The sequence below is a fragment of the Brachyhypopomus gauderio genome, chromosome 7, assembly GCF_052324685.1.
Source record: "Brachyhypopomus gauderio isolate BG-103 chromosome 7, BGAUD_0.2, whole genome shotgun sequence".
Taxonomy (NCBI): domain Eukaryota; kingdom Metazoa; phylum Chordata; class Actinopteri; order Gymnotiformes; family Hypopomidae; genus Brachyhypopomus; species Brachyhypopomus gauderio.
Window position 1 is genome coordinate 19,503,193 of NC_135217.1, and position 24,983 is coordinate 19,528,175.

The 24,983-nt window shown below is 47.6% G+C and overlaps 1 protein-coding gene across 4 annotated transcripts in view; it reads right to left on the bottom strand.

Moving 5' to 3' along the window:
* csmd3a (CUB and Sushi multiple domains 3a) overlaps window positions 1-24,983 on the bottom strand; it is a 141,583-nt gene that overhangs the window by 61,080 nt on the left and 55,520 nt on the right. For all 4 annotated transcript variants that reach the window (XM_077012340.1, XM_077012342.1, XM_077012341.1 and 1 more), the window contains exons 17-31: window positions 23,736-23,923; window positions 23,197-23,385; window positions 21,120-21,236; window positions 20,537-20,752; window positions 18,261-18,449; window positions 17,596-17,765; window positions 16,960-17,116; window positions 14,229-14,420; window positions 11,074-11,200; window positions 9,802-10,004; window positions 8,491-8,682; window positions 7,105-7,243; window positions 5,600-5,787; window positions 5,016-5,210; window positions 26-142 (exon numbers count right to left, since the gene is read on the bottom strand). In XM_077012340.1, coding sequence (XP_076868455.1) covers window positions 26-142; window positions 5,016-5,210; window positions 5,600-5,787; window positions 7,105-7,243; window positions 8,491-8,682; window positions 9,802-10,004; window positions 11,074-11,200; window positions 14,229-14,420; window positions 16,960-17,116; window positions 17,596-17,765; window positions 18,261-18,449; window positions 20,537-20,752; window positions 21,120-21,236; window positions 23,197-23,385; window positions 23,736-23,923 — 2,579 coding nt within the window. The remainder of the gene's footprint in view (window positions 1-25; window positions 143-5,015; window positions 5,211-5,599; window positions 5,788-7,104; window positions 7,244-8,490; window positions 8,683-9,801; window positions 10,005-11,073; window positions 11,201-14,228; window positions 14,421-16,959; window positions 17,117-17,595; window positions 17,766-18,260; window positions 18,450-20,536; window positions 20,753-21,119; window positions 21,237-23,196; window positions 23,386-23,735; window positions 23,924-24,983) is intronic.

Genomic DNA, 24,983 nt, shown 5'->3' on the forward strand with positions numbered 1-24,983 from the left:
CCATACATTTCCTCGAGTCTCTTACCGAACTCCCCCGGCACTGCTATGTGGTAGACGCAGGCGTGGCCCTGGGTGTAGTTGCGAGGGTAGTTGGGCGAAAGCACTGTCCCTTCAGAGCCCGTCGACCTGCTTCCGCACGGTGCTGTCAAGGTGACCGGACGTCAGCCATCACGACGGCGGGGCGCGGCGGGGAAAGACATGGGAAAGAGGAAAAAAAAAAACGTTCGTCAAAGCTCACGCTGGGGCCCTTCTCAACCGGCACGGACTCAGAAATGTCTGTTCCGGACGGAGGGCCGGTGGAGCCCGTGAGCCCGTTCACGCTGTGTATTACAAAGGCAACGTGCATGGGGAAATAAATGAGGACATGCCTATTTATGACAGATCCTAAAAGCCAACACAGCCATCAATCACACACGCTGCAGGAACCATACGCCCGCCACTGGGCTTGCTTGGGATACGACCTGAATTTAAGGACATGACAGTGTGCTTACATGAGTCCATCTACTCCAGCATGAAGAATTCAGAAGAACTAACACAATCCCCAGATAAAATACTTCAGTGTTATGCATTTTAGTGTTAGACAGTATAATACAGTATTATATACTTCAGTCTAGACCAAGTTTGATCAGTCTTTTTCCAATTTCATAATGTAGTTTAATAGAAGGCAGTAATCCACACTGAAAACTGAAACAGTAACCTGACTTGTAAATCTGTCCTTTGAGTGACATTTAAAGTTTCAGGCTGGCAGTAACAAACAAGCAGCTTTAGAAACGACATACTCCAAAGAGCCTAGATCTGGGTTTACAGCTGCTGGTTTTTCAGGACTGCATGTGCTGGTTTTGCAGGACTGCACGCGCTGGTTTTGCAGGACAGCATGTGCTGGTTTTGCAGGACTGCACGCGTGGGTTTTGCAGGACTGCATCCGTGGGTTTTGCAGGACTGCATGCGTGGGTTTTGCAGGATTGCACACGCTGGTTTTGCAGGACTGCACGTGCTGGTTTTGCAGGACTGTATGTGCTGGTTTTGCAGGACTGTATGTGCTGGTTTTGCAGGACTGCACGTGCTGGTTTTGCAGGACTGCACGTGCTGGTTTTGCAGGACTGCACGCGCTGGTTTTGCAGGATTGCACGTGCTGGTTTTTTCAGGACTGCACGTGCTGGTTTTGCAGGACTGCACGTGCTGGTTTTGCAGGACTGCACGTGTTGGTTTTGCAGGACTGCACGCACTGGTTTTGCAGGACTGCACGCGCTGGTTTTGCAGAACTGCATGTGCTGGTTTTGCAGGACTGCATGCGTGGGTTTTGCAGGACTGCACGTGCTTGTTTTTCAGGACTGCACGCGCTGGTTTTGCAGGACGAGCAAGCCCAGATGTCAGGCGCTGGATGATTTGACTCAGAGCGCTACCCCTCATCTTATGAATGGTGCATAATGCACTGGCTAATTAACAGCAACAAAAGTATTATAGTCCATTATTACCGCATTACATCTTTGATACCCAGTGATGTATTGTTTAGTATTCAGGTCTTATGTTTGTAACTCACACACAGGTGCATGAAACACTGCACCAGTGCGATCTTCCTGCCTGCTTGGTTGGCTCAACAAGGGAAGGCAAAATAAACACAGTGTGTGTGCACATTTATGTGTGTATGTGTCTTGGCAGATGACACAAGTGACTCAAGGCTCTTGACTGCTCCTCCAAACACACACACACACACACACACACACACACACACACACACACACACACTCACCGGCATTCATTCTTAATCAGGGCTCTGTTGTTGAAAGTGTATTGGCTCCGTCGTAGAACACAGAGTGTGTTCCAGAACACACACACACACACACACACACACGGCGGAATCCATTCTTAATCATGGCTCTGTTGTTGAAGGTGTATTGGCTCCGTCGTGGAACATACAGTATGTTCCAGAACACACACACACACACACACACACACACACACACACACACATGGCGGAATTCATTCTTAATCAGGGCTCTGTTGTTGAAGGTGTATTGGCTCCGTCGTGGAACATACAGTATGTAGTGACTGCAAGAGGCGGTGAGACACGTGGCCGCTCCTTGGCAACCACCCGGAGACGAGCAGCTGCAAAGCCTTCCTGTGCATGGCTTTCATTCGGAATAATCACGCGGTGCTGACAAAACATAATCTTGTATTTACTGCCGTCTGCATATCGACACCTCGTGCTGAGGCAGCAGACAGATCCCTCTCTACGGCAGACGCAGGCCCGCAGCAGCGGTCTGCTCTCGGGGAATCTCACGTCTGCTCTCGGGGAATCTCACGTCTGCTCTCGGGGAATCTCACGTCTGCTCTCGGGGAATCTCACGTCTGCTCTCTGGGAATCTCACGTCTGCTCTCGGGGAATCTCACGTCTGCACCGTCCCCCGCACTCTCTTGCATCACGTAGCACGGGCCGCTTTGGTGATCGGGCCTATGAAAACACTTTCTTGTTTTCCGCAGGCTTTCGGCTCAGTTGCACCTTGTCAGCCTGTTCAACAGGTTCAGGTACAGCTGAGCTTTAAATAAGCAAGAAGCAGAGAGAAAGCTGGAAACGCTGACACGCATAATTCAACGAGGCAAAGCTCCTGTCCTGATCACAGCCAATTAAGTGGCAAGCTCCTTCCTGACTTTGTGCCGAGAGGCAGAGGTGAGTTTCCACGGAGAGCTACAGGCGGGATAAGGCTCGTTATAATACTTCTTAATCTGCCGTTCGAAGGCGTGATTTGAGACGTCTCCAGCAGCCGGGGTCCTAGAGCAGTTATGAGATGCTGAGGGCCACGGCTATGCAGGGTGTCCTGTTTTTCATGTTTGGAAAGAGCTGCTCACAATCTGAGCCAGTGTGTGTTTACACAGCAGCGGTACCAAAACATGCAAGCCCAAAGGTTTGGGACTCCAAACGCAGTGATCTGGCACCGTTCGCTATCGGCTACTTCACAATGGCAGTAGTGCCAGTCCTGCATCGATCGCCTCATCAGTACTGGCATTACACATTACAACATACTGTAACTGAGTAAAAATACTCAACCATGTAAATCCCATAACATATGCTACTCCGAAATGAAGGTCTCGCATTTGTGGTCGTGGAGAAGCGGACGAACACTTGGCATATGCAGCTCAGCTAAACGCCACGTTTCAAAGAGCCATCTGGACCCGAAGAGAAGGCAGAGGCGGAGCCTGAGAGCAGCTGGGATACCAAGAGAAAGTGGACACGCGCTGGCCGAAAGTTGGACGCCCCCTAGAGGCAGGGAGGGGGAGTGGCGGGGGGAGGAAGTTCATCTACATAAAAAACCAACAGCAGCAGAAGCAATGACAACCGCAGTGGTGAAAATAATAATAACTCACTGACTGATTCGATATACAGTTGAGCACACCGAATGAAATTATGGATGTGGTCAATGGTGTCACTGTCAGCTTTTCTTTAAGAATAAGTCAAGAACATCTATAAAAAATTATCCAGAGTGTAGATATGTCAAAGACTTATCGCAGATAACGCAAAAGATATGATGTAGCTGTGTCACACTACCACGAAGAAAAGAGCAGTTTGTCATTCCCCTCAGGGACAAAATATCCAAAACAAGATAGGGTGGAAAACAGAACAGAAAGTCCAGGTTACAGTTTGGTAAGAAAGGTCGGGTTCTGCAGGGGCGAGGTACCGACGCTGAGGCGATGAGCGGGCGGCGCTGCTGGGTCCAAACACGGCACCTAACCTGTGAAACATGGCGCCGTGACCACCACACGGATCCCAGCAGGGCTGCCTCACTTGTTGCCATGGCTACAAACAGCAGCAGGAAGAGGGATTTCTGGAGTGCAAGAAGGCATCTTACACTGCTTAGGACTCCATGTGGAGAACGAAGCTGTGGTTCACCGCAGGACGATAGCCTGAAATGGGCTACAGAAGCGGCTCAGGACGTCCTTCCTCTGAGCCAAAAAGGGGTGTGATTTTGACCTTCCAAGACTTGGACCAAACTCTGGATAAAAGACTTGTTCATTTCCACATGGTTTACCCAATATGGACATCGATTCCTTTAAATGAAAGCCGACTGTGCTTTAACCTCACACCCATTTGATTTCCACTCCAATGTGCTGGAGTACTGAACCAAAACTACAAAAAACAGCACAATTACTTCAGCACTTCAGTACCTTAGTCAGCACTGCAAGCTCCGTCAAAGAATATAGCTTGTCACCCAGGAATCAGTTTGAAATATTAAAAATATCTGCATGTTATCAAACTTAAGTGCTACATAAAATTTGACAGTTTTGAATGAAAAAAAATATATAGAAATAAGATAAAGCACTGCTCAAAAACCAGCTGAGCTCTCCAGCTTCATTGAGCTTCAAGCTTCAAGAATCATTTGGGCATGGTGGTTATGTTTTAATGAGCATTCTTGATTGACGCCTCCGTGTAGAAGACTCTCAGACTGCTACGCCTCTCCAGCAGTGCTACAAACTACAATGGCGCAATTAAGGAAGAATCAAGATGGTTTACCACTGCATGTAGAAAGTGACACTGATTTCGAGAATTATGGTGGTATGCGATGCTTGTCAGACTGGCTTTCGCCGGCTCCTTCTTTCTCGCTCGCCAGGTTGCTCAGGTTTAAATAAACCGATCGAGCACAAATGTATCGTTTTAATTAGAAGGTGTACAGAAGGGATGAATGACATCAGTCTTGCGATTGCAGGGGGTAAAGATTACAGCAGCTTTAACCAGGATTAGGATCACCCAATTTATAGTGAAAGGAGAGAAATTTTGCAAAGGTACATGCAGATATTGGAAACGTACCAATTATTCATAATTTGTGCATCTATTTTACACGCCAAGAACAACATGACTACTAATTACAAAGCAATCGTGGATTTGGGACCCACCACCCACGACTCCCTTCTCCCAACAAAAAACACTGACTTTTATCGGTAACATGACATTCAAGGAGCTATTTGTTTTCAGGCCGTATTTGGTGACCATGCGATGGGCGAGTGGGTGTGAGAGCGGTCACCTTGGCAGCTGGGTAGTGCCCTGTTCCACTCAGGACGGTTGGTGTGGCCCATGACGCAGGTGAGGGTGGAGTACCCCTGCAACTGGTAGCCTGGCTCGCAGCGGAAGGTCACGGTGGAGCCCAGCTTGTAGTCGCTGCCCAAGCGGGTGCCGTTCATCACGCTGCCCGGGTCGAAGCAGGCCTCCCGCAGCTTGGCTGGGGACCGGGATGGAGGTGTGGAGGGAGAAAACACTCCGTGAGAGGTCTGAGAGGTGAAGCCGTCAACGCTTCATCAAAGTCCACCTTTAAACCCGTGTGTGTTTTTATTAAAGATGCGTGGGTACTTTGTGGGAGTAGGCAATAGGGGCATTAACAAAGAGCAAACTGCATTGTGTTACACTTTTCCTTGTTACACCCTTATGAATTTGACAAGAGCGCTTGATTGATTTCAACAATCTGCTCTGACCTCTAAATGCTCCTTGAACATGAAAATCCCTACTCCCTGTTCCACTTTAAAATGAAGTCTTTTGGCTACGGGTGTCGGGGCTGAGCGCTGTGGGGGCGGTCTGCCAGCAGGAAGCGGTTTGTGCGGGCGGCGCGCTCACCCTTGTACTCGAGATGGAAGCCGGTGTAGCTCACCGAGCCGTCGCTGCGGAAGGCAATATGCATGACGTTTGAGCTGCTCTCGATCTTCTCTGGCAGCTTGCCATCCTGAAACGTCCCGATCAGGTGGTTGTTGGTGTGAGGGCCGTCGTAGATGTACAGGAAGTCGTAGTTGGGCTCAATGCTGAAGCTGACATCAACAATCAGGGTGTGACAGTGTAATGTGGGGGGGGGGGAAAGAGATAATCAAAAACAAATGGTACAGTTCAAGACGTAATGAAGCATCCAAGAAACACACAAGCTGTGAGTCTTATCTACGAAGAATTCCTGGGACATCTGTAGCGATAAAAAGAGACCTGAGAGAATGAGTAATTATATGGCTCAGTGCACAGACATGAAAACCTTTATCAACAACAAATAAGCTAACACTATATATGTTTAGCAACCATGAGTTCAGGAATTGTGAATGTTAAAATTTAATTGTATATTCCTAGACACAATTCATCTTCATCTTCGTATGATGTTAGTCAATCTCCTCCAACGTACCCTGGGAAAGCATGGTTAGAGCTGTGGAGTTTACATGGACTGCTTCATTAACTTTTTACAAAAAGAGTGCGAAAGACACTGCAGGCTTGTTTGAGTGGGCTTCCTCCCATCCGCTCCCATGTAACAGAAAACCATAAAGCAGAGCCTCGATAACTATTATTATGAAAATCCATAATAAGTTCTTGTTTAGTGGACCAAAAGGCACCATACTTCTTATGTCAGAAAGATTAAAAAAACAAACAAAAAAAAAAAACCAAACAAGAACTTGATGATTTTGGAGCATAAAAGCTTGTGAAGAATTATGCTCTTTATGTGCATTTCATGAGAGGAAACTTCAGATAGTGGAAGAAAGTGCCTAGAGCACAACCATCAGTGGAAATTGTGGGTGGAGAAATGGTTTCAAATGGCAAGAGGTTTTCTGTGAAAAGGTAGTCAGAAAGTCAACATTTTATACTCACGCGCAGAGAGAAATGAATATATATATATATATATATATATATATATATATATATATATATATATATATATATATATATATATATATATATATATATATATATACACGCACACACACACACACAAACACACACACACACACATACACAGTAGACATATGAAAAACATCTAAATCTCTGTTCAACAAAAAACATCTTTGCTTGAAATTACTTCCATGCCTCCGGTAAAATATATATCTTTTTCCATTTACCACATGGGGAGAGCACATTTTCAGGTACAAAGTCTAAAATTAATTGGTTTGGCGAACACTTCAATAGATCAAAGGGCAACGAAACTGACAGGTTAGTTTTCATTTACTTCCTTTTACAATTGCATGGGACTGCCATTCAAAGCAGCCAGGCAGCTGTCTATTATATGTGTGTTCTACTTCTTTCAATCGCTTTCATATCCACACACACAATTACCGTCCTAAAACCAGAATGAAAATCTTAAAAGCAGATCTTACCTGATGAATGCTAATGAGATGACATAATCAGAGTGGACAGTGATGAACCAATCACAGTCCTTGCTGTGAGGATAGGGGTGGGGAAAGTTTGGGGATAAGATGAACCCAGATGATCCTGTGATATTTCCTCCACAAGGAGCTGGCACACAAGGGATAATTCATATTATCAACTAAAACATACACAGTAAAATCCCATCATTACATTTGCTTTAATATAATAGCTTTTAACAAACTTAAATTTGTTCTAAAAAGTAATGCTCGGTTTTTAATCCGCAATATTTAGTCAGCCAGAATGCTCAATATTTAACCGAGAGAACCATGTTGGAGATTATACACAGTAAGTGCAAGCATTGCAAAAGACATTTCATCCCAGGTAGTGCTCATACACAGCATTCGTTTGCTGTACAAAAAACATGCCAGCCAGTGGGAAAAGCTTTACAACATATACCACTGCAGTTTGGAGTTCAAGTCACAACACATTTGGACAGTGTTTTTACATTAGTCAGCCAAAGTACCTGTACCTGACAGCAGCATCACACGGCCTGCTGGCACCTACCAACAAACAGCCCGGCACCAATTAGCTGGCTGCGTAACAAGCCTGACGACTTTTCATGTAGAGTGGTAGAACCCAAAAAGGTCACTTTCCCCCAGATAGATTAAGCCTCACACTACAAACTCACTCCGCTTGAGAAGCATAATGCAATTTAGTCTAAATTTAAGCTTAATTAGTGTTCAGGAGGCCAAGGAGAAATGGCAGGTGTAGTGGGCTTCTGAACAAAACACTAACGCTGCACCTGCAGGAAACTTTCTTCATTACTAATGAATGAGATGTTTGGCACACTGTGACTACAGTGCAAAGTGTTCACAGTGGGGAAGGCAGCGGTGTATTCAAATTCATTCTGAGGCGGAGAGGTTTGTTTGTGTGGAAATAGCTGTTTTAACACCACTGGTTCCTCCTTCCCATGCACACACAATGCATGACAAATCAGGTCAAATTAAAAGGCTGCTTTGTTTGATAAGCATCACCTTTATCACGGCCAGCCTGGCATTTCACAATACTTTCAACCCGGAATTTGGAAAAGGAATCTGAAGCACTTTGATGACAGATGTCAGACGGAGTAGTTTTCCAAACTGCAGGTGCCTTCAGAACACCAGCAATTTCCCAGTGACATTTATCGTGGGACACTCCTCACCACACAGTGTATGTGCATCTGAGTGCTGGCCAGACACTCTATCAGACATTTCTGTCAACGAGATTTACTATTACAGGCCTTCCAGAGCCTTTGAAAGAGTGAAGTCCATTTTGCGGACTCCGTGACGGGTATGAAATGAGCTATTCCCAATCCTCCTGTGTCTCGTGTGGGATTTCTGAAAATGGAATCTCACCGATGCAGGTCGGAGGACTCGGCTGCCAGTAGTAGCGGTTCTCCACCTGAATACAGGTGATGCGGGGCTCGCCCTGCAGCTCGTAGCCCGGGTCACACACGAAGGTCACGGGGTCACCGGGCTCCTTGCCCTCGCCGCTTCGGGAGCCGTTCATGGGCGTGCCTGGGTCCCTGCAGGCAGTTGCCACGGAGCCTGTGGATAGGGTGAGGAGATGGGGCAATAAGAGAGTGTGTTTGACCCTAAACCAGCTCCCCTCCAGCACAAGGCAATATCATTAGTGATGAGTGACAGGGCTTCAAGGCTCCATGCTGGAACTGCCCACTTATTGGTGTAAAGCTTACAGGCATCTTCTTCCAAATCTCCATGCATTGTCTTAACAGCATTATGACTTTCCAGTGACTGTAGACAGGCTGCACTTTAGCCTGTTTGGAAAATGGAAGAGCCCTGACACTCTACAGGTGTGCAAATGGGAGTCCCCAGAAGAGCCCTGACACTCTACAAGTGTGCAAATGGGAGTCCCCAGAAGAGCCCTGACACTCTACAGGTGTGCAAATGGGAGTCCCCAGAAGAGCCCTGACACTCTACAGGTGTGCAAATGGGAGTCCCCAGAAGAGCCCTGACACTCTACAGGTGTGCAAATGGGAGTCCCCAGAAGAGCCCTGACACTCTACAGGTGTGCAAATGGGAGTCCTCAGAAGAGCCCTGACACTCTACAGGTGTGCAAATGGGAGTCCTCAGAAGAGCCCTGACAATGTACAGGTGTGCAAGCTCTCAGCCTGGAGTTCAGCACTGCCCCCCCACACAGTATTGTTTGGCTTTCTTCCACTTTGTATTACATCTGTCCAAGGTAAATAACATTTAAGCATTTAACCTGGTTCAGACCTGTAGAGAACTTGAAAACTGGTCAAATTTAGATGGGGTTGTGGTTTGGAAAAATCCAGTGAAAGTCCAGTCAGTGTCCAGTCAAAGAGCAAGTCTCCCAGTGCTGAAGTGAAGTGTTCAATCTCCAAGTCTCCAGTGCTAGATTAACTCCTGAAGTGTTCACTCTCCAGGTCTCCAGTGCTAGAATAACTCCTGAAGTGTTCACTCTCCAGGTCTCCAGTGCTAGAATAACTCCTGAAGTGTTCACTCTCCAGGTCTGCGGTACAGGAATAACTTCTGAAGTGTTCACTCTCCACTCAGGTCATACACACAGCTGGGGCTTATTCAATAGTCCGCTAGTAATACTGATAGCCATGACATGCCTAAACATGTTTATTATGAAATAGTATATTTGTTGAATTCATGCTATAGAAAATTCCAGCAGCTTACTGGAGAAGTCGATGGCGAAGCCAGACTTGCTGATGTAGAAATCGGTCTCGAACTGGATAGTCACCACGTTGAGAGTGCTGTGTATTCCGTCTGGGATCAGGGAGCCACTCACTTCCTTCAGAAGCATCTCATTCCCGGGATTACCATCCCACACCTTCAAGATGTCATGAGATGCTTCCGTGTCAAAGGCCAAGAACTGCAGGCTATAAATAATAATAAAAAACATCATTACTCGATGTTATTCTCAAACTAAGGTGAGATGTATGTGAACATTAGGGCTGAATATGGAGAGAGACGCAGGGTCAGATGCAAATGCAGGAGGGACTTTTTTATAGAAACAAAGGAACTCAAGCAAAAACCACAGGAGCATGAAGACAACGAAATTCAAATAAATGGATAAATGAACACAACACTAGCTAAGGAAGTAGCAAAGTAACAAACCACACAAATCATACAATAACAGACCTCGATGTCAACAAAACACAGGGCATAAATACACGGCTTATCAAGGGATTACTAGACACAGGTGAAAGCAGTCAATGGCCGGGAACTAAACAAAGAGGTGGAACAGGGGAAAAAGCAAAACAAAAAGCACATGGAGCCATGTTGCCAGGGAGGGTGTAACCATGACGGTTAAGACCTTTCTAAATCCACTTTTTCCGTCACACAAACAATATCAGCCAAACAAGTCATATTGGGATTAAATATTGTACAGTCATTTGATACAGCAGAGCGGGGGTCTTTGCTGGATATGATGATCAGATCAGAAGGAACAATCCTGAGGCTTTGGTCTCGACAACAATGGAAACCCTAAAAAAAACACAGCTAATAAGCAGCAGATGAAATTCCATATGGGTCTCTGCCCACTGAACCAGTCTGAGTGTGGGGCCAGGTCTCTTGGGCACTGGTTTAGTCATCATCAAATGGTTTTAAATGCTTTTTTGTAATTAATTCAGTAAGCACACGTCTAAGATTTTAGTTCAGTTCTTCTGCATACGTGATGGTTTTATCTACAAATCTACAATTAAATTCCATTGTAATACTTATGAATGATTTCCATTTTAACCAATGATCTGGATACATGTTTTAACTGTGCCTTAAGTCCCCAAGCTTTAATACCACTTTTGTGTCTTTTGCCACATTCAAAGGTAATTAGGTATGGCAGTGTGATTATAACTGGAGCTGGACTTGGCCACAACCTTGATCTCTTCTTAATGAAGTGCTAAGTAATATTTGCACATGTCGGTAATTTGCCAGGTAATTATGGGGTACCTGACGGTATTGCCTGAGTCCACCTCGATGCTCCATGTGCAGCGGAGGTTGTTGTCGTAGGGGAAGGGGTATCCTGGAGACAATATCCGCCCCACTGATTCACCTTTGAAGCTTCCCCCACACTCAGCTTGAAAAGATCAAAAGGAAACCGGTTATTATTATTACATTATTATCATATTACTATGCTGTTAGCTACCAGTCATAACAGTGAAGGATCCTGTGCTTCTGGAATTCCCGAGCATCCTATCACAGTTCCACGCTGGATTTTTCACAAATGTTTGTAAAAACAGTCTGCATCCTTAGGTGCTTATTTTATACAACCTTGGCCATATGTTATACATAAAACATATAACAGCTACTTCTCCCCATCTCCGTTAAACTGGTTTAAAAGCATTCTATTTATGCTCCATGTATATGATAACAGCATGATTAGCTAACCATGCTTGTATCGTTTCACCGACAACTTCTGGTACATGAAATTGCCAATATTAACAACATTTAAACCAATTTATGGGGTTTCTCTGCTGTGGAGGCATTCTTCATTTTGTTTGGTTTTCTTAGACTCTGTAAGGCACTAGAACTCTCAGGACTGTGTTATCCTGAATACCATCGCATTATTCACATGTGGTCCAGGAAGGAAACAGCACCGCTCAGCTTAATGCCCTCATCAATCTAACCCGAACCGTTTGACCAGCTGCTGGGGAAGAGTAGGAGAAACATGACACCGGGAAGACCTCTGGCTCTACCACTACACTGGAGGAACGCACGTTTTTGAGGGGGGAGAGGTTGGCACAACCAGCATTGTGGCATTGGTGACGGACCCTGACTGCTGGTGCTAATGTCACACATCAGTCTCCTCCACAGTCCTGCTGGTGCACACACAGACTAGAGCCACTCGAGTGTGGGCTCAGTGTTGCCTTTACGTGCGGTCCAGACTAGCTCGGCCTACTCTGTTGGCAGGGGACCATCGCATATGTCCGTGCTGAAATGGAGCCCTAATCACACTCACCATGCAGACTCTGAACCTACAGATGGACTAATAGCGCCAAGGTTGTTACTTGCGTTAAAGACGAGGAATTAGCAGAGCAGGAAGCGCTGGCCCTGCTGTAACCGGCTGTCATCTGGACGGCAGCCTAAGGGTCACGCCAGGGTCAAGGTCAAGGCCCGTGCCACAAAGAGCCAGTTGAATCGATTCGCTTGATTTGCTTCGATTCGCTTCGAGTCGCTTGGATCGCTTCCATTCGCTTTGATTCGCTACCATTCGCAAAAAAAAAAAAAGGAAACAAAAGAAGAAAACAAAAGAAGATTGCTCGGAAAAGAGTTGATGAGTCACTGCAGTTGGCAGCTGTGAAAGTGGGAGGGTGTTTCCCTCCGCAAGTTCACTCTGTTCACGACGATGGTCATTTTTCAGCATCCGGCACGACTGACGGCGGAGGAGCGGGAGGGTCAGTAGCAGCAGGCGGGTGGAGATAAGAGTGCTGACGGAGCCGCCTGCCCCCACACGCACGCAGCTCCCACAGCACAGGAAACCAATGGCTGCTCAAGTCCCTGCATTTCAGATTTGCCACATCTTGTGATTTGATGAGTTCCACTTCATATGGGGGTGGGGTGGGGGGAGGGGGCATCCATCAGCTCACACTCAATGAATCTTTTCCCCCAGTTGCTTATGCTACTGTTTAGAAGCTCAGATTCCCAAGGTCCCCTTATCTGTGCAAATGGGTCTCCAGGCAAAGCTCCAGGAGCTGATGAGGATGTTTCTGCAGAACTTGAACGCTGTCTAGCACAGGAGCCAAGAGACCGCCCATTTTCCACAGAGCTATTGTTTGAAAATTTGGCAATGACTCATGGGCAGGAGAGCTGGCTGACTCCGTATGCGCTCACCACCGAGGGTCAGAGGGCACGAGTCCACGCTGCCGCCGACACACATACTGACAGGTACAGAGACAGATGTGGGTCTGGCGGAACCCCTGCCTTGGCTCTGATCGCTTAGGGACTGAACGGGCCGCACCTTGCGGAAGCAGATCTGAACTCCTACAGTTTCTGCCATTGTTGGGTGCGTCAGCAGGTGACGTCTAGCTTGTGTGGGAAACCTTTACCTCTTTTATCCCCAGACACGAACAGGCGAGTTTGACCAGGCCAGGCCGCCCGTTTACACAACAGTGAGAGTCAGTAAAATCATGTACGCTGCACCACTTCCTGTTTGTTCTAGCAATTGATCCTCTGAAGTTCTATCAATCGGACAAGCAATTGACAGAATCTATATTTATTGCTACATATGTCCACATAGTCTGATAGTATTTTTCAGTATAACAAGATCAGTATAACAAGATGAATAACAATAACTTATCAAATTCAGATCACAATTAAACAAGCAGACACAAACATGGTACTGAAAATGCAGGAATTCTTCTAAAAGATCAGAGAGATAATGACTACACAGCTACAACAAAGGGCTTTTCTGTTTTCACCAGCAATAACTTCAGAGACTTAAGATTCATTACGAGTGATTTCTGGGTATTTATATCCTCCCAGACTTCATATTCTAAAGGCCTCGTGTAACACGCTGCTGCCCCTGCTCAGCTGCATCACAGCCTCTTATGACATTACGGGATCAAACATATGATGCAGAACTGATCCAAATGCTAATTAGCGTAACAGCACACAAAATAAAAGAAAACATGGAGTAGCACTAGTCACGCCCCAGATATGGCAGACATATGTTGAATGTATTAGAGGCATGATTGATTTCATCAAGTAAACAAAGAGATAATCTCTCTATTGTCCTATAAAGAACAAAGCGCAGTGGTGAAAAGATAAAGATATAATAGTCCTAGCAGGAAATCCATACATAATGTCATTAAAGTCCAAACTGTGACTGAAAAGTGACATTGATCTGAATCTTTTTAATGCATGCAGAGTGCAGTCTAATTGAGCCAGACAGGCTGCATGCTACTGAGAAAAGCATGCTAACGCCAGGCATACTAATATACTTACACTGTATGCACTAACACTGAGCATACTAACACGGAGTACACTATCGCCGAGTATACAAACTCTAGTATACTGACGCTGGGTGTACTGAGTGTGCCAACAATGAGCACACTAATGCCAGGTGGTGCAACAGGGTGGAGGTGTGGAGGGTGGAGGTGTGTTACCGATGCAGGAGGGCAGCTGGTGGTTCCACGCACGCCTCTCGCCCGTCATACACCTGAGCAGACTGCTGCCGTGAAGACTGTAGCCGGGGTCACACTCGTAGGCAACAGTGCTGCCAGCGAAGTGGCCTTGGTCACTGACTTTGGAGCCGAACTGTGGGACACCTGGTTCATCACAGTGGGACAGCTCGAAACCTGTGGGAGGGCACGAGGGGGAGGGGCAGGGAGAAGGGGAGGGGTTTAGCAGTAGCAGCCTCAAGGGGCCGGCCGCCAGGGGCCAACTATGAAAGAAGACCATGTGTTATGGACTTCAATCCACTCCAAATCCATTATTTAAGGGGTTTGGAGGAGTTTTTACTTAAGGGGTTTAGAGGAATTTGTTCTGTGTTCCTCAGAGATTCAGTAATTGGCCTAGTTGGGTTTTGTGGTCATGGGACTTGCTGACTTTGGGATAGAGATGAATATCGGGTAGCCAGATGATGAGTGTGAGTGTGTGTGTGTTGGGAGGTGGGGGGTTGTGGAAGGGGGGGGCTGTAAAATGCTGCAGTGAGAACAGCTGTGGGTTCGGGCGTACCTTCCTTCCAGAATGATCTACCCTGAGAGTAAGTCACCAAACTTGACTTGGGATGTGAATGCTGGATCTGACCCCTATTATCGTCCGTTCCATTTTGCATTCAATTCCGTTCGGCATTCACTCAATTATGAATTGTGAGCAAACCTCCTTTGTCCTGCCATATACATTGTTAATTATTGCATGCTGAAAGACAAATAATATCATTCAAATCATTAAAAGTTAATCTGTTCCTAACGAGCAAGTGATAAGAGCTAATTAACTCATTAAGAAAGGTAAGAGCGAGACAAGCTCCAACAGGCCCGTCAGGAGACGGCGTCCCCGAGGACAAAGTGCGGCAGGAACACGGCGGCCTCCTGACGCTTGCTAACATACCCAAGTGAAGAACGTCAGCACCAACCAGGATGGTCCCGCTCGCGGCAAGCGGAGACGTGAAAGGAGAACCTGGAAGGGTGTTCTACTTTGACTGCTAATTAAGGCTTCATTGACGTAGGCGTCCCTGGCCCAGGTAGGCCTGCCCTGAATATAGTTCCGGAAAGTTCCGCGTGCTCCCTGGGCTTACGGATGACACAGCTCTTTTTTCTCTTGGTGCAGTGATTAGAGGGCAGGTTTACGCATCTACGCAGTTTACTTTGGACACCGGATTCACTTCAGAGCTCCGTCAGCGCTAATGATACTGCCCTCGCACTACTGATGTGATATGAATACGTTATAATGCCAGTCAACAAAACGTGTTAAGGGAACACAGTACCATAAAATGCTGACAGTGCCATCAGTGAATTAGTGGGAGCCTGTAAGCAATATGCAAAGAAGGTCTTATAGTGCCCATTTTGCCTTCATGCCTTGTCAGGCACATTAGCATTTTGGGTAAATTCCTTCAAGACCCTGTTGAACTTCAGTAATTCATTTTCTGATATTTTCCTCAGCCTTCTAACTAGCGCGACACAGATTCGCCGGCTTCCGTAACCAAGCAACAAGGCTGCTTCGCTGACGACTTCTATTTCATATGGAAATGCTAGTCTTCAGTTTCTCCTGAGGGTCTGAGAATGATCCCGACGTGCTTCGCTGGGCCCAGTATGATACCTCGCAATGCCAAACATTATGACAGGCTCAGTTTTTTAAAAACAACGCTTTCACAAAACTGCAAGAGTCGGTATTCTTCTGGAAGTTAACATTTATGACGGGTGACGTGGTAAAGGAGGGGCAATCTCTGGTTGGATCACACCCTAGTCCACGTCATATGGGTGTGGTCCAATAACACGATCCAGAACTTCTGGTTGGATCATGTAACGGGACAACCCCCACAGTCACTTTGATGAGCCAAAATGACAGCACATGAAACCTTCTTCTGTTTGCGGCGAGGGAGGGTGAAAGATGGAGCCTTCAGCTGGGTTTTACTAGTCTAATCTTCTCATACATAACTGGAGCAGTTGGAGGGGGGGGGTACCACGGGGACTGGAACTTGGCACGCAGAGAGTCTGGCACCTCTCGTCCTTCTTCCAGGTTTATTGTTCGGCCCGGCCCAGTCACGATGGCTGAACATCGCCTATAGTCACGCCGGAGTCATGTGGACTTTATGATTAAGCTTTCAAATAATACGGCGTTAATGGCGGCCAACTGCTGCAGGTAGACTTATAATCTAAAAAGAGAAAATTAAATGCTACCATGCATTCAATATAATTCACACTCATGCTGATGTTAGTGTGCCTGTGTGTGTGTGTGTGTGTGTGTGTGTGTGTGTGTGTGTGTGTGTGTGTGTGTAATAGAGAGACAGACTGGCAGAAATAGAGAGATAGGAAGGGAATACAATGCAAGAAAGAAGGGTTGTATTACCAGAGTCCAAGCTCAAATGAAATGAAGAAATCAATTAAGAACTGAAAATGAACTGAGGTTATATATTCCATTAGATAGAAAATTAGGTGAAAGATTGAGTGGTTGCCAAGAGTGAGTGGGGTAGAAGGAAGGAAAGAGAATGAGAGAGGGATAGAGGGAATGATAATCCGAGAGAGGGGGAAAGAGGGAGGAGATGAGATCCTCAGAGTGAGAGAGAGAGAGACAGAGAGGGGGGGAAGAGGGAGAAGATGAGATCCTGAGAGAGAGAGAGAAAGAGGGAGGAGATGGGTGCCTGAGAGAGAGGGGGGAAAAGAGAGAGAATGCTCGTACTGTTGTAGCTGAGACTGAAGCCTTCGGCGGTGTCTTCCTGATCAGAGTAGAATTCCAGCCAGAGGTGGTTGGAGGTGCTTGTCAGCAGGACTCCCTGCATGGAGAAGCCAGAGAATGCCCCGATCATGTCCGCAGAGCCATCCAGCCCGTCGTAGACCTGGAGACGTGAAAAATAAGTCATCTGTCAGCTAGGGCTTACACTGGTGGCGTACCCAAATATGTGCTTCTGATTATGGCTTTACTGGCAGGCAGAAGCTATGGGCAGCCCGGCGGAGAGCTGCGAGGACCCGGAGGACCAGGAGGTGGGACCCGCTATAGTACGCGCAGGTATCTGCTGTCACAACTGTCCCTTCAACCGTTCCTCACTGCTTCTTTATCTGAATTTCGCTAGACCAGGTGCCAGCCATTACTAATGTTGCTGTAGACTCCAGTATGATAAAGTCCTTGGAACAGTAGAGTCGAATAAAGCGTTGCTGAACGTTACGTCCTGTCAGCTGCAGATACCTGGGGGCGGGGGGCAGTGGGGGGGGGGGGGGGGGGGGGCTAAGCAGAATGGATAGCTTGCCCAGCCGTGTCGATGTGTTTGTTTATCATCTCTCATCCCCGAGGAGGGGCGGCGGACGTGCACGCTCTTACCTTCAGGACGTCGCCCTGTGCCAGGTGGAAGCTACTGGCTGTAATGTTGATGCCTTTTCCGGTCTGGACCTGGATGTTATAGATGCACTCGTGGTTGTTCTCGTAATTCGACGGGTAGTTTGGGGACAGCAGCACGCCGGCGTTCTGGGAGACCGTTGAGCCACATTCAGCTATGAGACGAGGGGAGATTGACACAGAAGAACAGGCCCAAATGTCAGCCACACACACGGCAGGTAATATCCATGAAGTGGCTCCAAGAAAATGAAATAACTAAGTGTAAGGCGGAAATAAGAAACAGCATATGGCCCCTGAGTGAGGCACCTTTCAAACACACTACATGACCTTGTCAATCCCGAGTTGCATTTGAGCCACTGGTCACACGGACGCCAACTGTTCAGCTCATGCTGTCACGACCTCCGAGCTCCCATAATAGCGTCCGGAGGCGTGCCGTTCGTCTCCATCGCTACGCTGACGGACCCCGATCGCTTTCATCCCCCCGAAAAAGCGAGGTTTCACGTTTCCACGGCGAACCAGCCGCCCTTAGCCACTCCCACCCCCTGGAAATGCTCGACAAGCCCCTCCCCCTCCACCAGGCTCCAATGCAACCCCAAAGGACGCGTCATGGGTGTGACGACCAAGCGAAAGGAAAGCGGCGGACCACGTACCCACACACCTTGGCAGAGGGGCGCTCCAGGTGCGCCGGCCACCGCCCAGGCACCTGATGGCCCGCGGACCCTGCAGCCGGTAGCCGGGCTCGCACGAGAACGTCACGGAGTCGCCGATGCCGTAGCTGCCGCCGGCCTGGCGTCCGAAGCGTGGTTGGCCCGGGTCCTCGCACGGTTCCAGATCATACTCTGAGTCACAAACAAACATTTACATACACATCAAATATTAAAACAGCCAGGAAAAGGACTCTTCTCTAGAGGACTCATTACAGTCCACCTTATGAATATCTTATGATGGCGATAGGAATAGAATGTTAAATGATCATGAAATGTGAAAATCTTATATAGTTCATGAGCTTGAAAATGCCATTAGAAATATTACAAAAAGTTATATGGTTAGTCATATGACTAAAAGTCACAGACATGGTAATTGAATTAATCTATCCTAATTCATGCTTTTTAATGCTATTCAACAAATAGACCAGTTAAATAACTAAAATGCTTTTGAACAATGCCTCCATCATCTTAATGTTTGCTTTACAATTACCTAATAAATGAACGCATTGCATCAATAACAACACACATACATTTTAGTGCATGGCATTTTGAAGTCATTTTTGTCTCAAGGGATTGAAAAAGTAAAAAATAAATCCCCAACTCTCAGAAAGAGAAAACTGGGAGTTAAAAGTGTCCCACCACGCAGCACCTACCGTCATGATTTCTAAAATAAACACAGCGTGCGAATGCAGGCTGAGGCTAATGGTCCTCACACCATCCCCATTTATTAGGGCTAATGTGTACAGACGTCCCAGTGCTTAGCTGGCACGGGAAACCCCCCGCTCTGCCCCCCCCCCCCCCACCACCCTTTCCCAGCGTTCGAAAACCAGTAGCAGGTTCATCGTGCATATACCCGCGCAGATCGCCCCCCCCCCCCCCCCCCCCTCCTCCTGCCGGCCGGGGGACGTGATGGACGCTTGCTGCGCTACACGCGTACATGTCTGACGCCCTCGGCCCCCATCCATATTTAAAGGCGGCAAAAGGTCAACATGTGGCTTCAAACAGGCAATCTATATTATGCTAATCCCCGGGCCCGGCCTGCGGACGATGTCATGAATATTCATGAAGCGTGGCGCCTGGGTTACTGTACAGCGGTTCTGATTTCTGCCTGCCGTTTCCAGGTCTCTTTGGACAGCAGCTCACACATACATTGCTGGTCCGTACAGTCCGTCCTCTAAAAGCACAGCTTTGAAGGCCTTAAACTGCTTACTCAGGCAAAGAGCCCTTTTCTCAGAAAGTGCTATTTAACCAATGGCATGAGCAGGTGGCTAAATGGGTGAGCCTATAACAGCCAAAAGAGCCTTTAAAACCATTGACTTTCTGGGGCTTTTCTTCTAGACAGAGCGTCTCGTTTTCGGCTGTTGGAGAGTGCCCTCTCCCCCTTTTACATTACATGGTGGATAAGTTCATTCCATCAGCCTAGTAGCCCAGTTTAACCCCTGGCTGACCTGTGGCCAGGGCCGCACTCTGCTGCAGACTGATCCAGTAGGGATCCGTGGCTTATGAAAACCCCCAGGCCTGTGCCAGCTCTCATATCGCCCCTCAGCGCAGCCTTCAAATCCAGTCCGCGAGGTTGCAGGCGCCACTGATAAGTCTCAGCTCAGGATCGGTGGCGGAGGCAGAGGTTCGGGCCCACAGCGCCGGATCGCTCTTCATCAATGAGCCGGTCTCAAGGCCGTTCGGCATTCACACGGCGGCGCGGCGGCTTAGCGCGGGCGATACGGGGCAGCGAGTGAGAGGGCTCAGCGGAGACGGCAGCGCTGGAGTGAGTCCAGTTAAAGCGCTGCAGATGCCACCAGAGCTCCGGATGGTGCCCACACACTCAACACAGGGACCGCAGTAACTTCGCTCGACTCGAGCAACTTCGTGAAATGTAAAGATTAACTTTTTAATAAATAATATAATCATTTCCAGGGAAAAGTTGAAAACTTTAAAGAGCTTGCAACAAATCACCGATGGAGTTAAGCCATCCGTATTTGATGGAGCTACACACTCCTCAAACAAACCCCCAAAGTTTATTTAATGCTATAAGAGTTAATTCAAGGTTAAGTAACCTTGAAGAAACAGTATGAAAACTTTATATAGCGTTATAGCTTATAAATTTTATATAGTATAGTCATTAACAGCCATGGGAAAACAGCTGCTTTGCTGACACACATCTTTTTCTTTCTTTTTTCTCTCTCTCTCTCTCTCTCTCTCTCTCTCTCTATCTATCTTACCTGTGAAGGAGATGTTGAAGCCATGGAAGGAGATGGAGAAGTCTGAGATGAAACGCAGCTGGGCCCTGAAGTTGCCGTAGAGGCCAGCGTTGAGGTCCGGGGGTCTCTGGGAGCCCGTCAGACGGGCCAGGGGTCGCGCAAAGCTGTTGTTCTCGGTGAGGAGGAGGTAGTCGTGGTGGTCCTCCAAGTGGAAGGCGTGGAACGTGAATCGCACCCCTGAACAGGAACGGAGGAGCAAGAGCAGAGACAGTCTGGGTGCAGCCAAAGAATCAGATACAATCAGACCTCTGGCAAATCATTTATAGGTTAGGGGCTTCAGGGCGTTAACAAAACAACAACAAACATGAAAGATGGAAAAAAAAACATCTTTAATAGTTGATTACAGGTCATTGTTTACAGAGGGAGAAGGATCCTTTTGAGCTGTATTTAAGAGTGATGCTGAAATTCAGATGTCATTTTTAACAGCTTATGTGATGGAACTGATAAGCTCGCTTGTTAAGGGTCAAGTGAGGTGTGGTATTGTGCACACGTGTGTGTGTGTGTGTACTGTGCTTGTGTGTGTGTGTGAGTAGTGTGTTTCTACCTTTTCCATGGCCAACCTCCACTGTCCATGTGCAGTTTAATGAGTTGGGGTAGAGCTCAGGGAACCCAGGGGAGAGTATGATACCATTAGACCCCTTCACATCCCCACCACACAGAGCTGCAAGGCATGAACACACACACACACACACACACACACACACACACACACACACACACACACACACAGAGAGAAACGCATGCTGCATCTCAATGTCTCCAGCAATACTGGTTTCCTCCAGGAAGGAGGACAGTGGATCGGTTCTGGTGGTTCCGCACCCTCCCCACGTGCCACCCTGAGACCAGACAGCCGACGCACAAGCATGAAAATGCCACCCAAAAAGGTTAACAACAGACGTTAAGGAGGAAATCCTTCATCAACGCCAGTCTCAAATGAAGGTCGCCGTCACTACCAGAAATACTCATAAAAATTCATAGAAACACTATTACTACTAATTATAATGATAACACTAAGAATAAGTTTCTCATATCAAAGGTTGCTTGGTATAAATGCCAAAAAAAAAATTAAAATCAACAAAATCCCCCCAAACTCTCCCAAATAATCACAGATCCAAATTCATAACAGTTCCCACCAGATGTAACGTGATGTAAACAGCAAATAGCGACATGTTTCCTCATTTATAAAAGTGGACTGCAGGCATATTTTACAGTTTACATAATATATGGTGCTGCTGCATTCTGTGCTCATTTGCATGTGGTGTTAGTGATTTACAAAAGAACACAGCTCGGCAAAAAACAACCGCTGGGTCAAGAGCCAAGGAGGGTTGGGTTATCTTTTCACTAACCTCACAAGGAGGGTTGGGTTATCTTTTCACTAACCTCACAAGTCACACAAGTCACCAATAAACCTCTGCACGCCCACCTCTGTAGCTAATTAGCACACTTATCTAAAAACCACATTCCTAGTGTGTTTGGAGCGAGCGTGACGGCTGTGTCTGCATCTGCAGGAGAACACGGACGGGAACACGGGAAGCAGACCCGAGCAGGAGCTCCGAGTGCTCCTTTCGCCATAAGAAATGCACATGTAGATGTTTCACAGGAAGAAACCATGAACAGACAGACTGAGGAGAGACACGATTGTGTTGCTCCGAGGTTGCCGACCTGGTGAAAGTTAAACACGTTCCATTTTTCTGTACCTGTCAGTTTACCAGCATACCAGCAGTCTCACAACTGGGGTCAGTCTCTCCATGTGGGTCTGTAATATGTGTGCATAACTGGAGTATGTAATAATCACACTGATGCCAAACTGATTCATAAATTCATATTTTCACTCGGAAACGAAGTCTTATTCGAGTGTGTATTAGACACGAGCGCTAATTACACATCATTACAAAGAACACAAGCATTGCACACACCCATAAATGTGCACACACGAGAGTAACACAGAGGTGCAGCAGTGTAATTCTCCAGCAGGTCCGGGGCCGACAGGTCTGGCCTTAGCAGACGTCTACGTCAGTCTGCCCTCTCCTCCCGCCAGCATTACAACCCCTCCAAACTATTACTGCCCATCTTTTATTCATACATAATTACATGAAGTCATTAAAACTGAATAAGCTCAATAACCCCGACGTGTGACGGAGACTGTCTGGGGAACAGGAGCGTGGTGTTAATATTCAGACTGGCCTTGTCGTGTGTGTGTGTGTGTGTGTGTGGGGGGGGGGTTGGGGCTCACGCTATAACAGGGCACCTGGAGGAAGGGGTCTGCTTCTGCTTATGGGCTGCTTACAAATGCCATAATGGCGCACGCATGGGCCAAACCCTTTGGTTAGCGGACCAGCCGTTCATGGAGGCTTAAGGGATTTGGGAGGAGAGGCTGAGTGTTGTACGCAGATGCCTGGCAGACGGGGCCCGGAGCTCTCCTGAAGCACCGTGGTCAGAGCAAACGCTACCGGCGCCGCGTGGCTGGACACCGGGTGATAAAAATAACAAATCGCCCTGGTAACTCTGGCCCAATGAGACGACACGAAGGGGAGGGGCGGGAGAGACATTTTAATTAAGGGAGATAACTGGCGTGACAAGTGTGCCCGATTAAGGTGACGTGCGTAATAATAGCATCCTACCGTCGCACGTGGGGAGGGGGTGACTCCACCAGTGGTTCTTCTCGCACACCAGCTGCTCCTCGTGGCTCAGGCGGTAGCCGGGTTCGCAGACGAAGGTCACCACGGAGCCGATGGCCAGGTCTCGGCCGTGGCGCACGCCGTTGACGGGCACGCCCGGGTCCAGGCAGGAGTGGGTGTCAAGCGTCACGCCTGCAGAGCAGGAACAGGTGAGGAGGGAGAGGTGAAGAGGACAGAGAGGTGCAGACAGAATGAGAGAAAGAGGGCGTGCATATAAAGAGAGAAAGAGAGAGAAACGACGGCATTTAAGATAAGGAGAGAAAGTAAAGGGTTGAGATGGGGGTCAAAAAAGAACGATTCGGTGGATGGATAGGAGGAGAATGAGAAACGATGAGGAAGTGAATGAAAAAAACCGACGTTCCAGATGTTAATCAGACCCCAAACTACACACACACACACACACACACACACACACACACACACACACACGAAATGCCCGCCAGGCAGAAGAGGCGACCGAGCTGGGGAAGCAGACGGCTCACTTTCATAGAAGAGCTTGAAGCCGCTGTTGGAGCGACTGCTGTCGGTGGTGAAGAGCAGGTACAGGACATTGCCGCTGCTGAAGAGGAACTGTGGGACTTGGGTCCCATTCAGGGAGGCCAGGAGCGGCGAGAGGAGGTTGGGCCCGTCGTGGATCTCCAGGAAGTCGTAATTGAGTTCTGTCTGGAACCTGCCCAGAGGGGATAAAGAAGTCGGAGTCACACTGTGCACTGTGCATGTCCCTACAGCACACACTATCTACTTAACTGTCTGCTGTTGGGAGTTTTGCTGGGTAGCAACATCTTCGCATGGAAATAAAGTTATTGAAGGATGTCTAACTCACATCTGTGTAGCATTTGTGTCTGCTTCTCCATCACCTGCCACTATGGATGCACATGTGCACGCACACGCACACACACACGCACACACACACGCACACACACACACATACGCACACACACACGCACACACATACGCATACTTGCACGCACACACACACACACACACACTCATACTCTCACACATCTCTCTCTCTCCCTTTCCTAGACATGGATTCAATACCAAGCATTCATGAAAGGCCACGAGTTTAAAAGCTATTCACAATGAGAAGTCACTTAGGCATACACTATACAGACTACACAGAAGGAACAGTCCCTGTGCCATCCACCTTGCCTTAAACAGACTGATTAAACCTTAATATCATGGTAGACATCTCACAAAGCCACAGCATCGAAGCACCATCCCAAAAACCCCCTCTCGGCCAGTCTGACCTTTCATATTATTCTTTCTTCCCGTAGCGACATGTCCCCAAAGTCTGTTCCATCACCCTGAAGATCTTGCGCTATTTCAGGCCACACCCACAGAAAGAGCAACTACACTAATGCAATAACGTTTGACGACCCGAGGTGGCGTGTTCTCCATGTTCCTAGAAAAGCCCCGCAGCAATAACTCGTGCTAACCGAGGCCCCTCGTCATCACCCGCCCACCCCTGCGCTCAGGCACGTGGCCCGACGGACAATAGTGGGAAACGCCGCCATAGATCTCGTGCTCTCCAAATATGTGTGAGCAGCCCCTGTCAGAAGCACGGGAGGTCTTTGATGAGCTTGTACACGGGCTCAGGCTTCACGCATCTTTACAACGAAGGATTTCGCGCATCTCGAAATCCGGAGGGTGTGAGCAGCTAAAGCTTCTCATCATTGACGTCGTGGCCAATATCTGCAGCTGTAAATCAGGGATCAGCCTTTAATGCT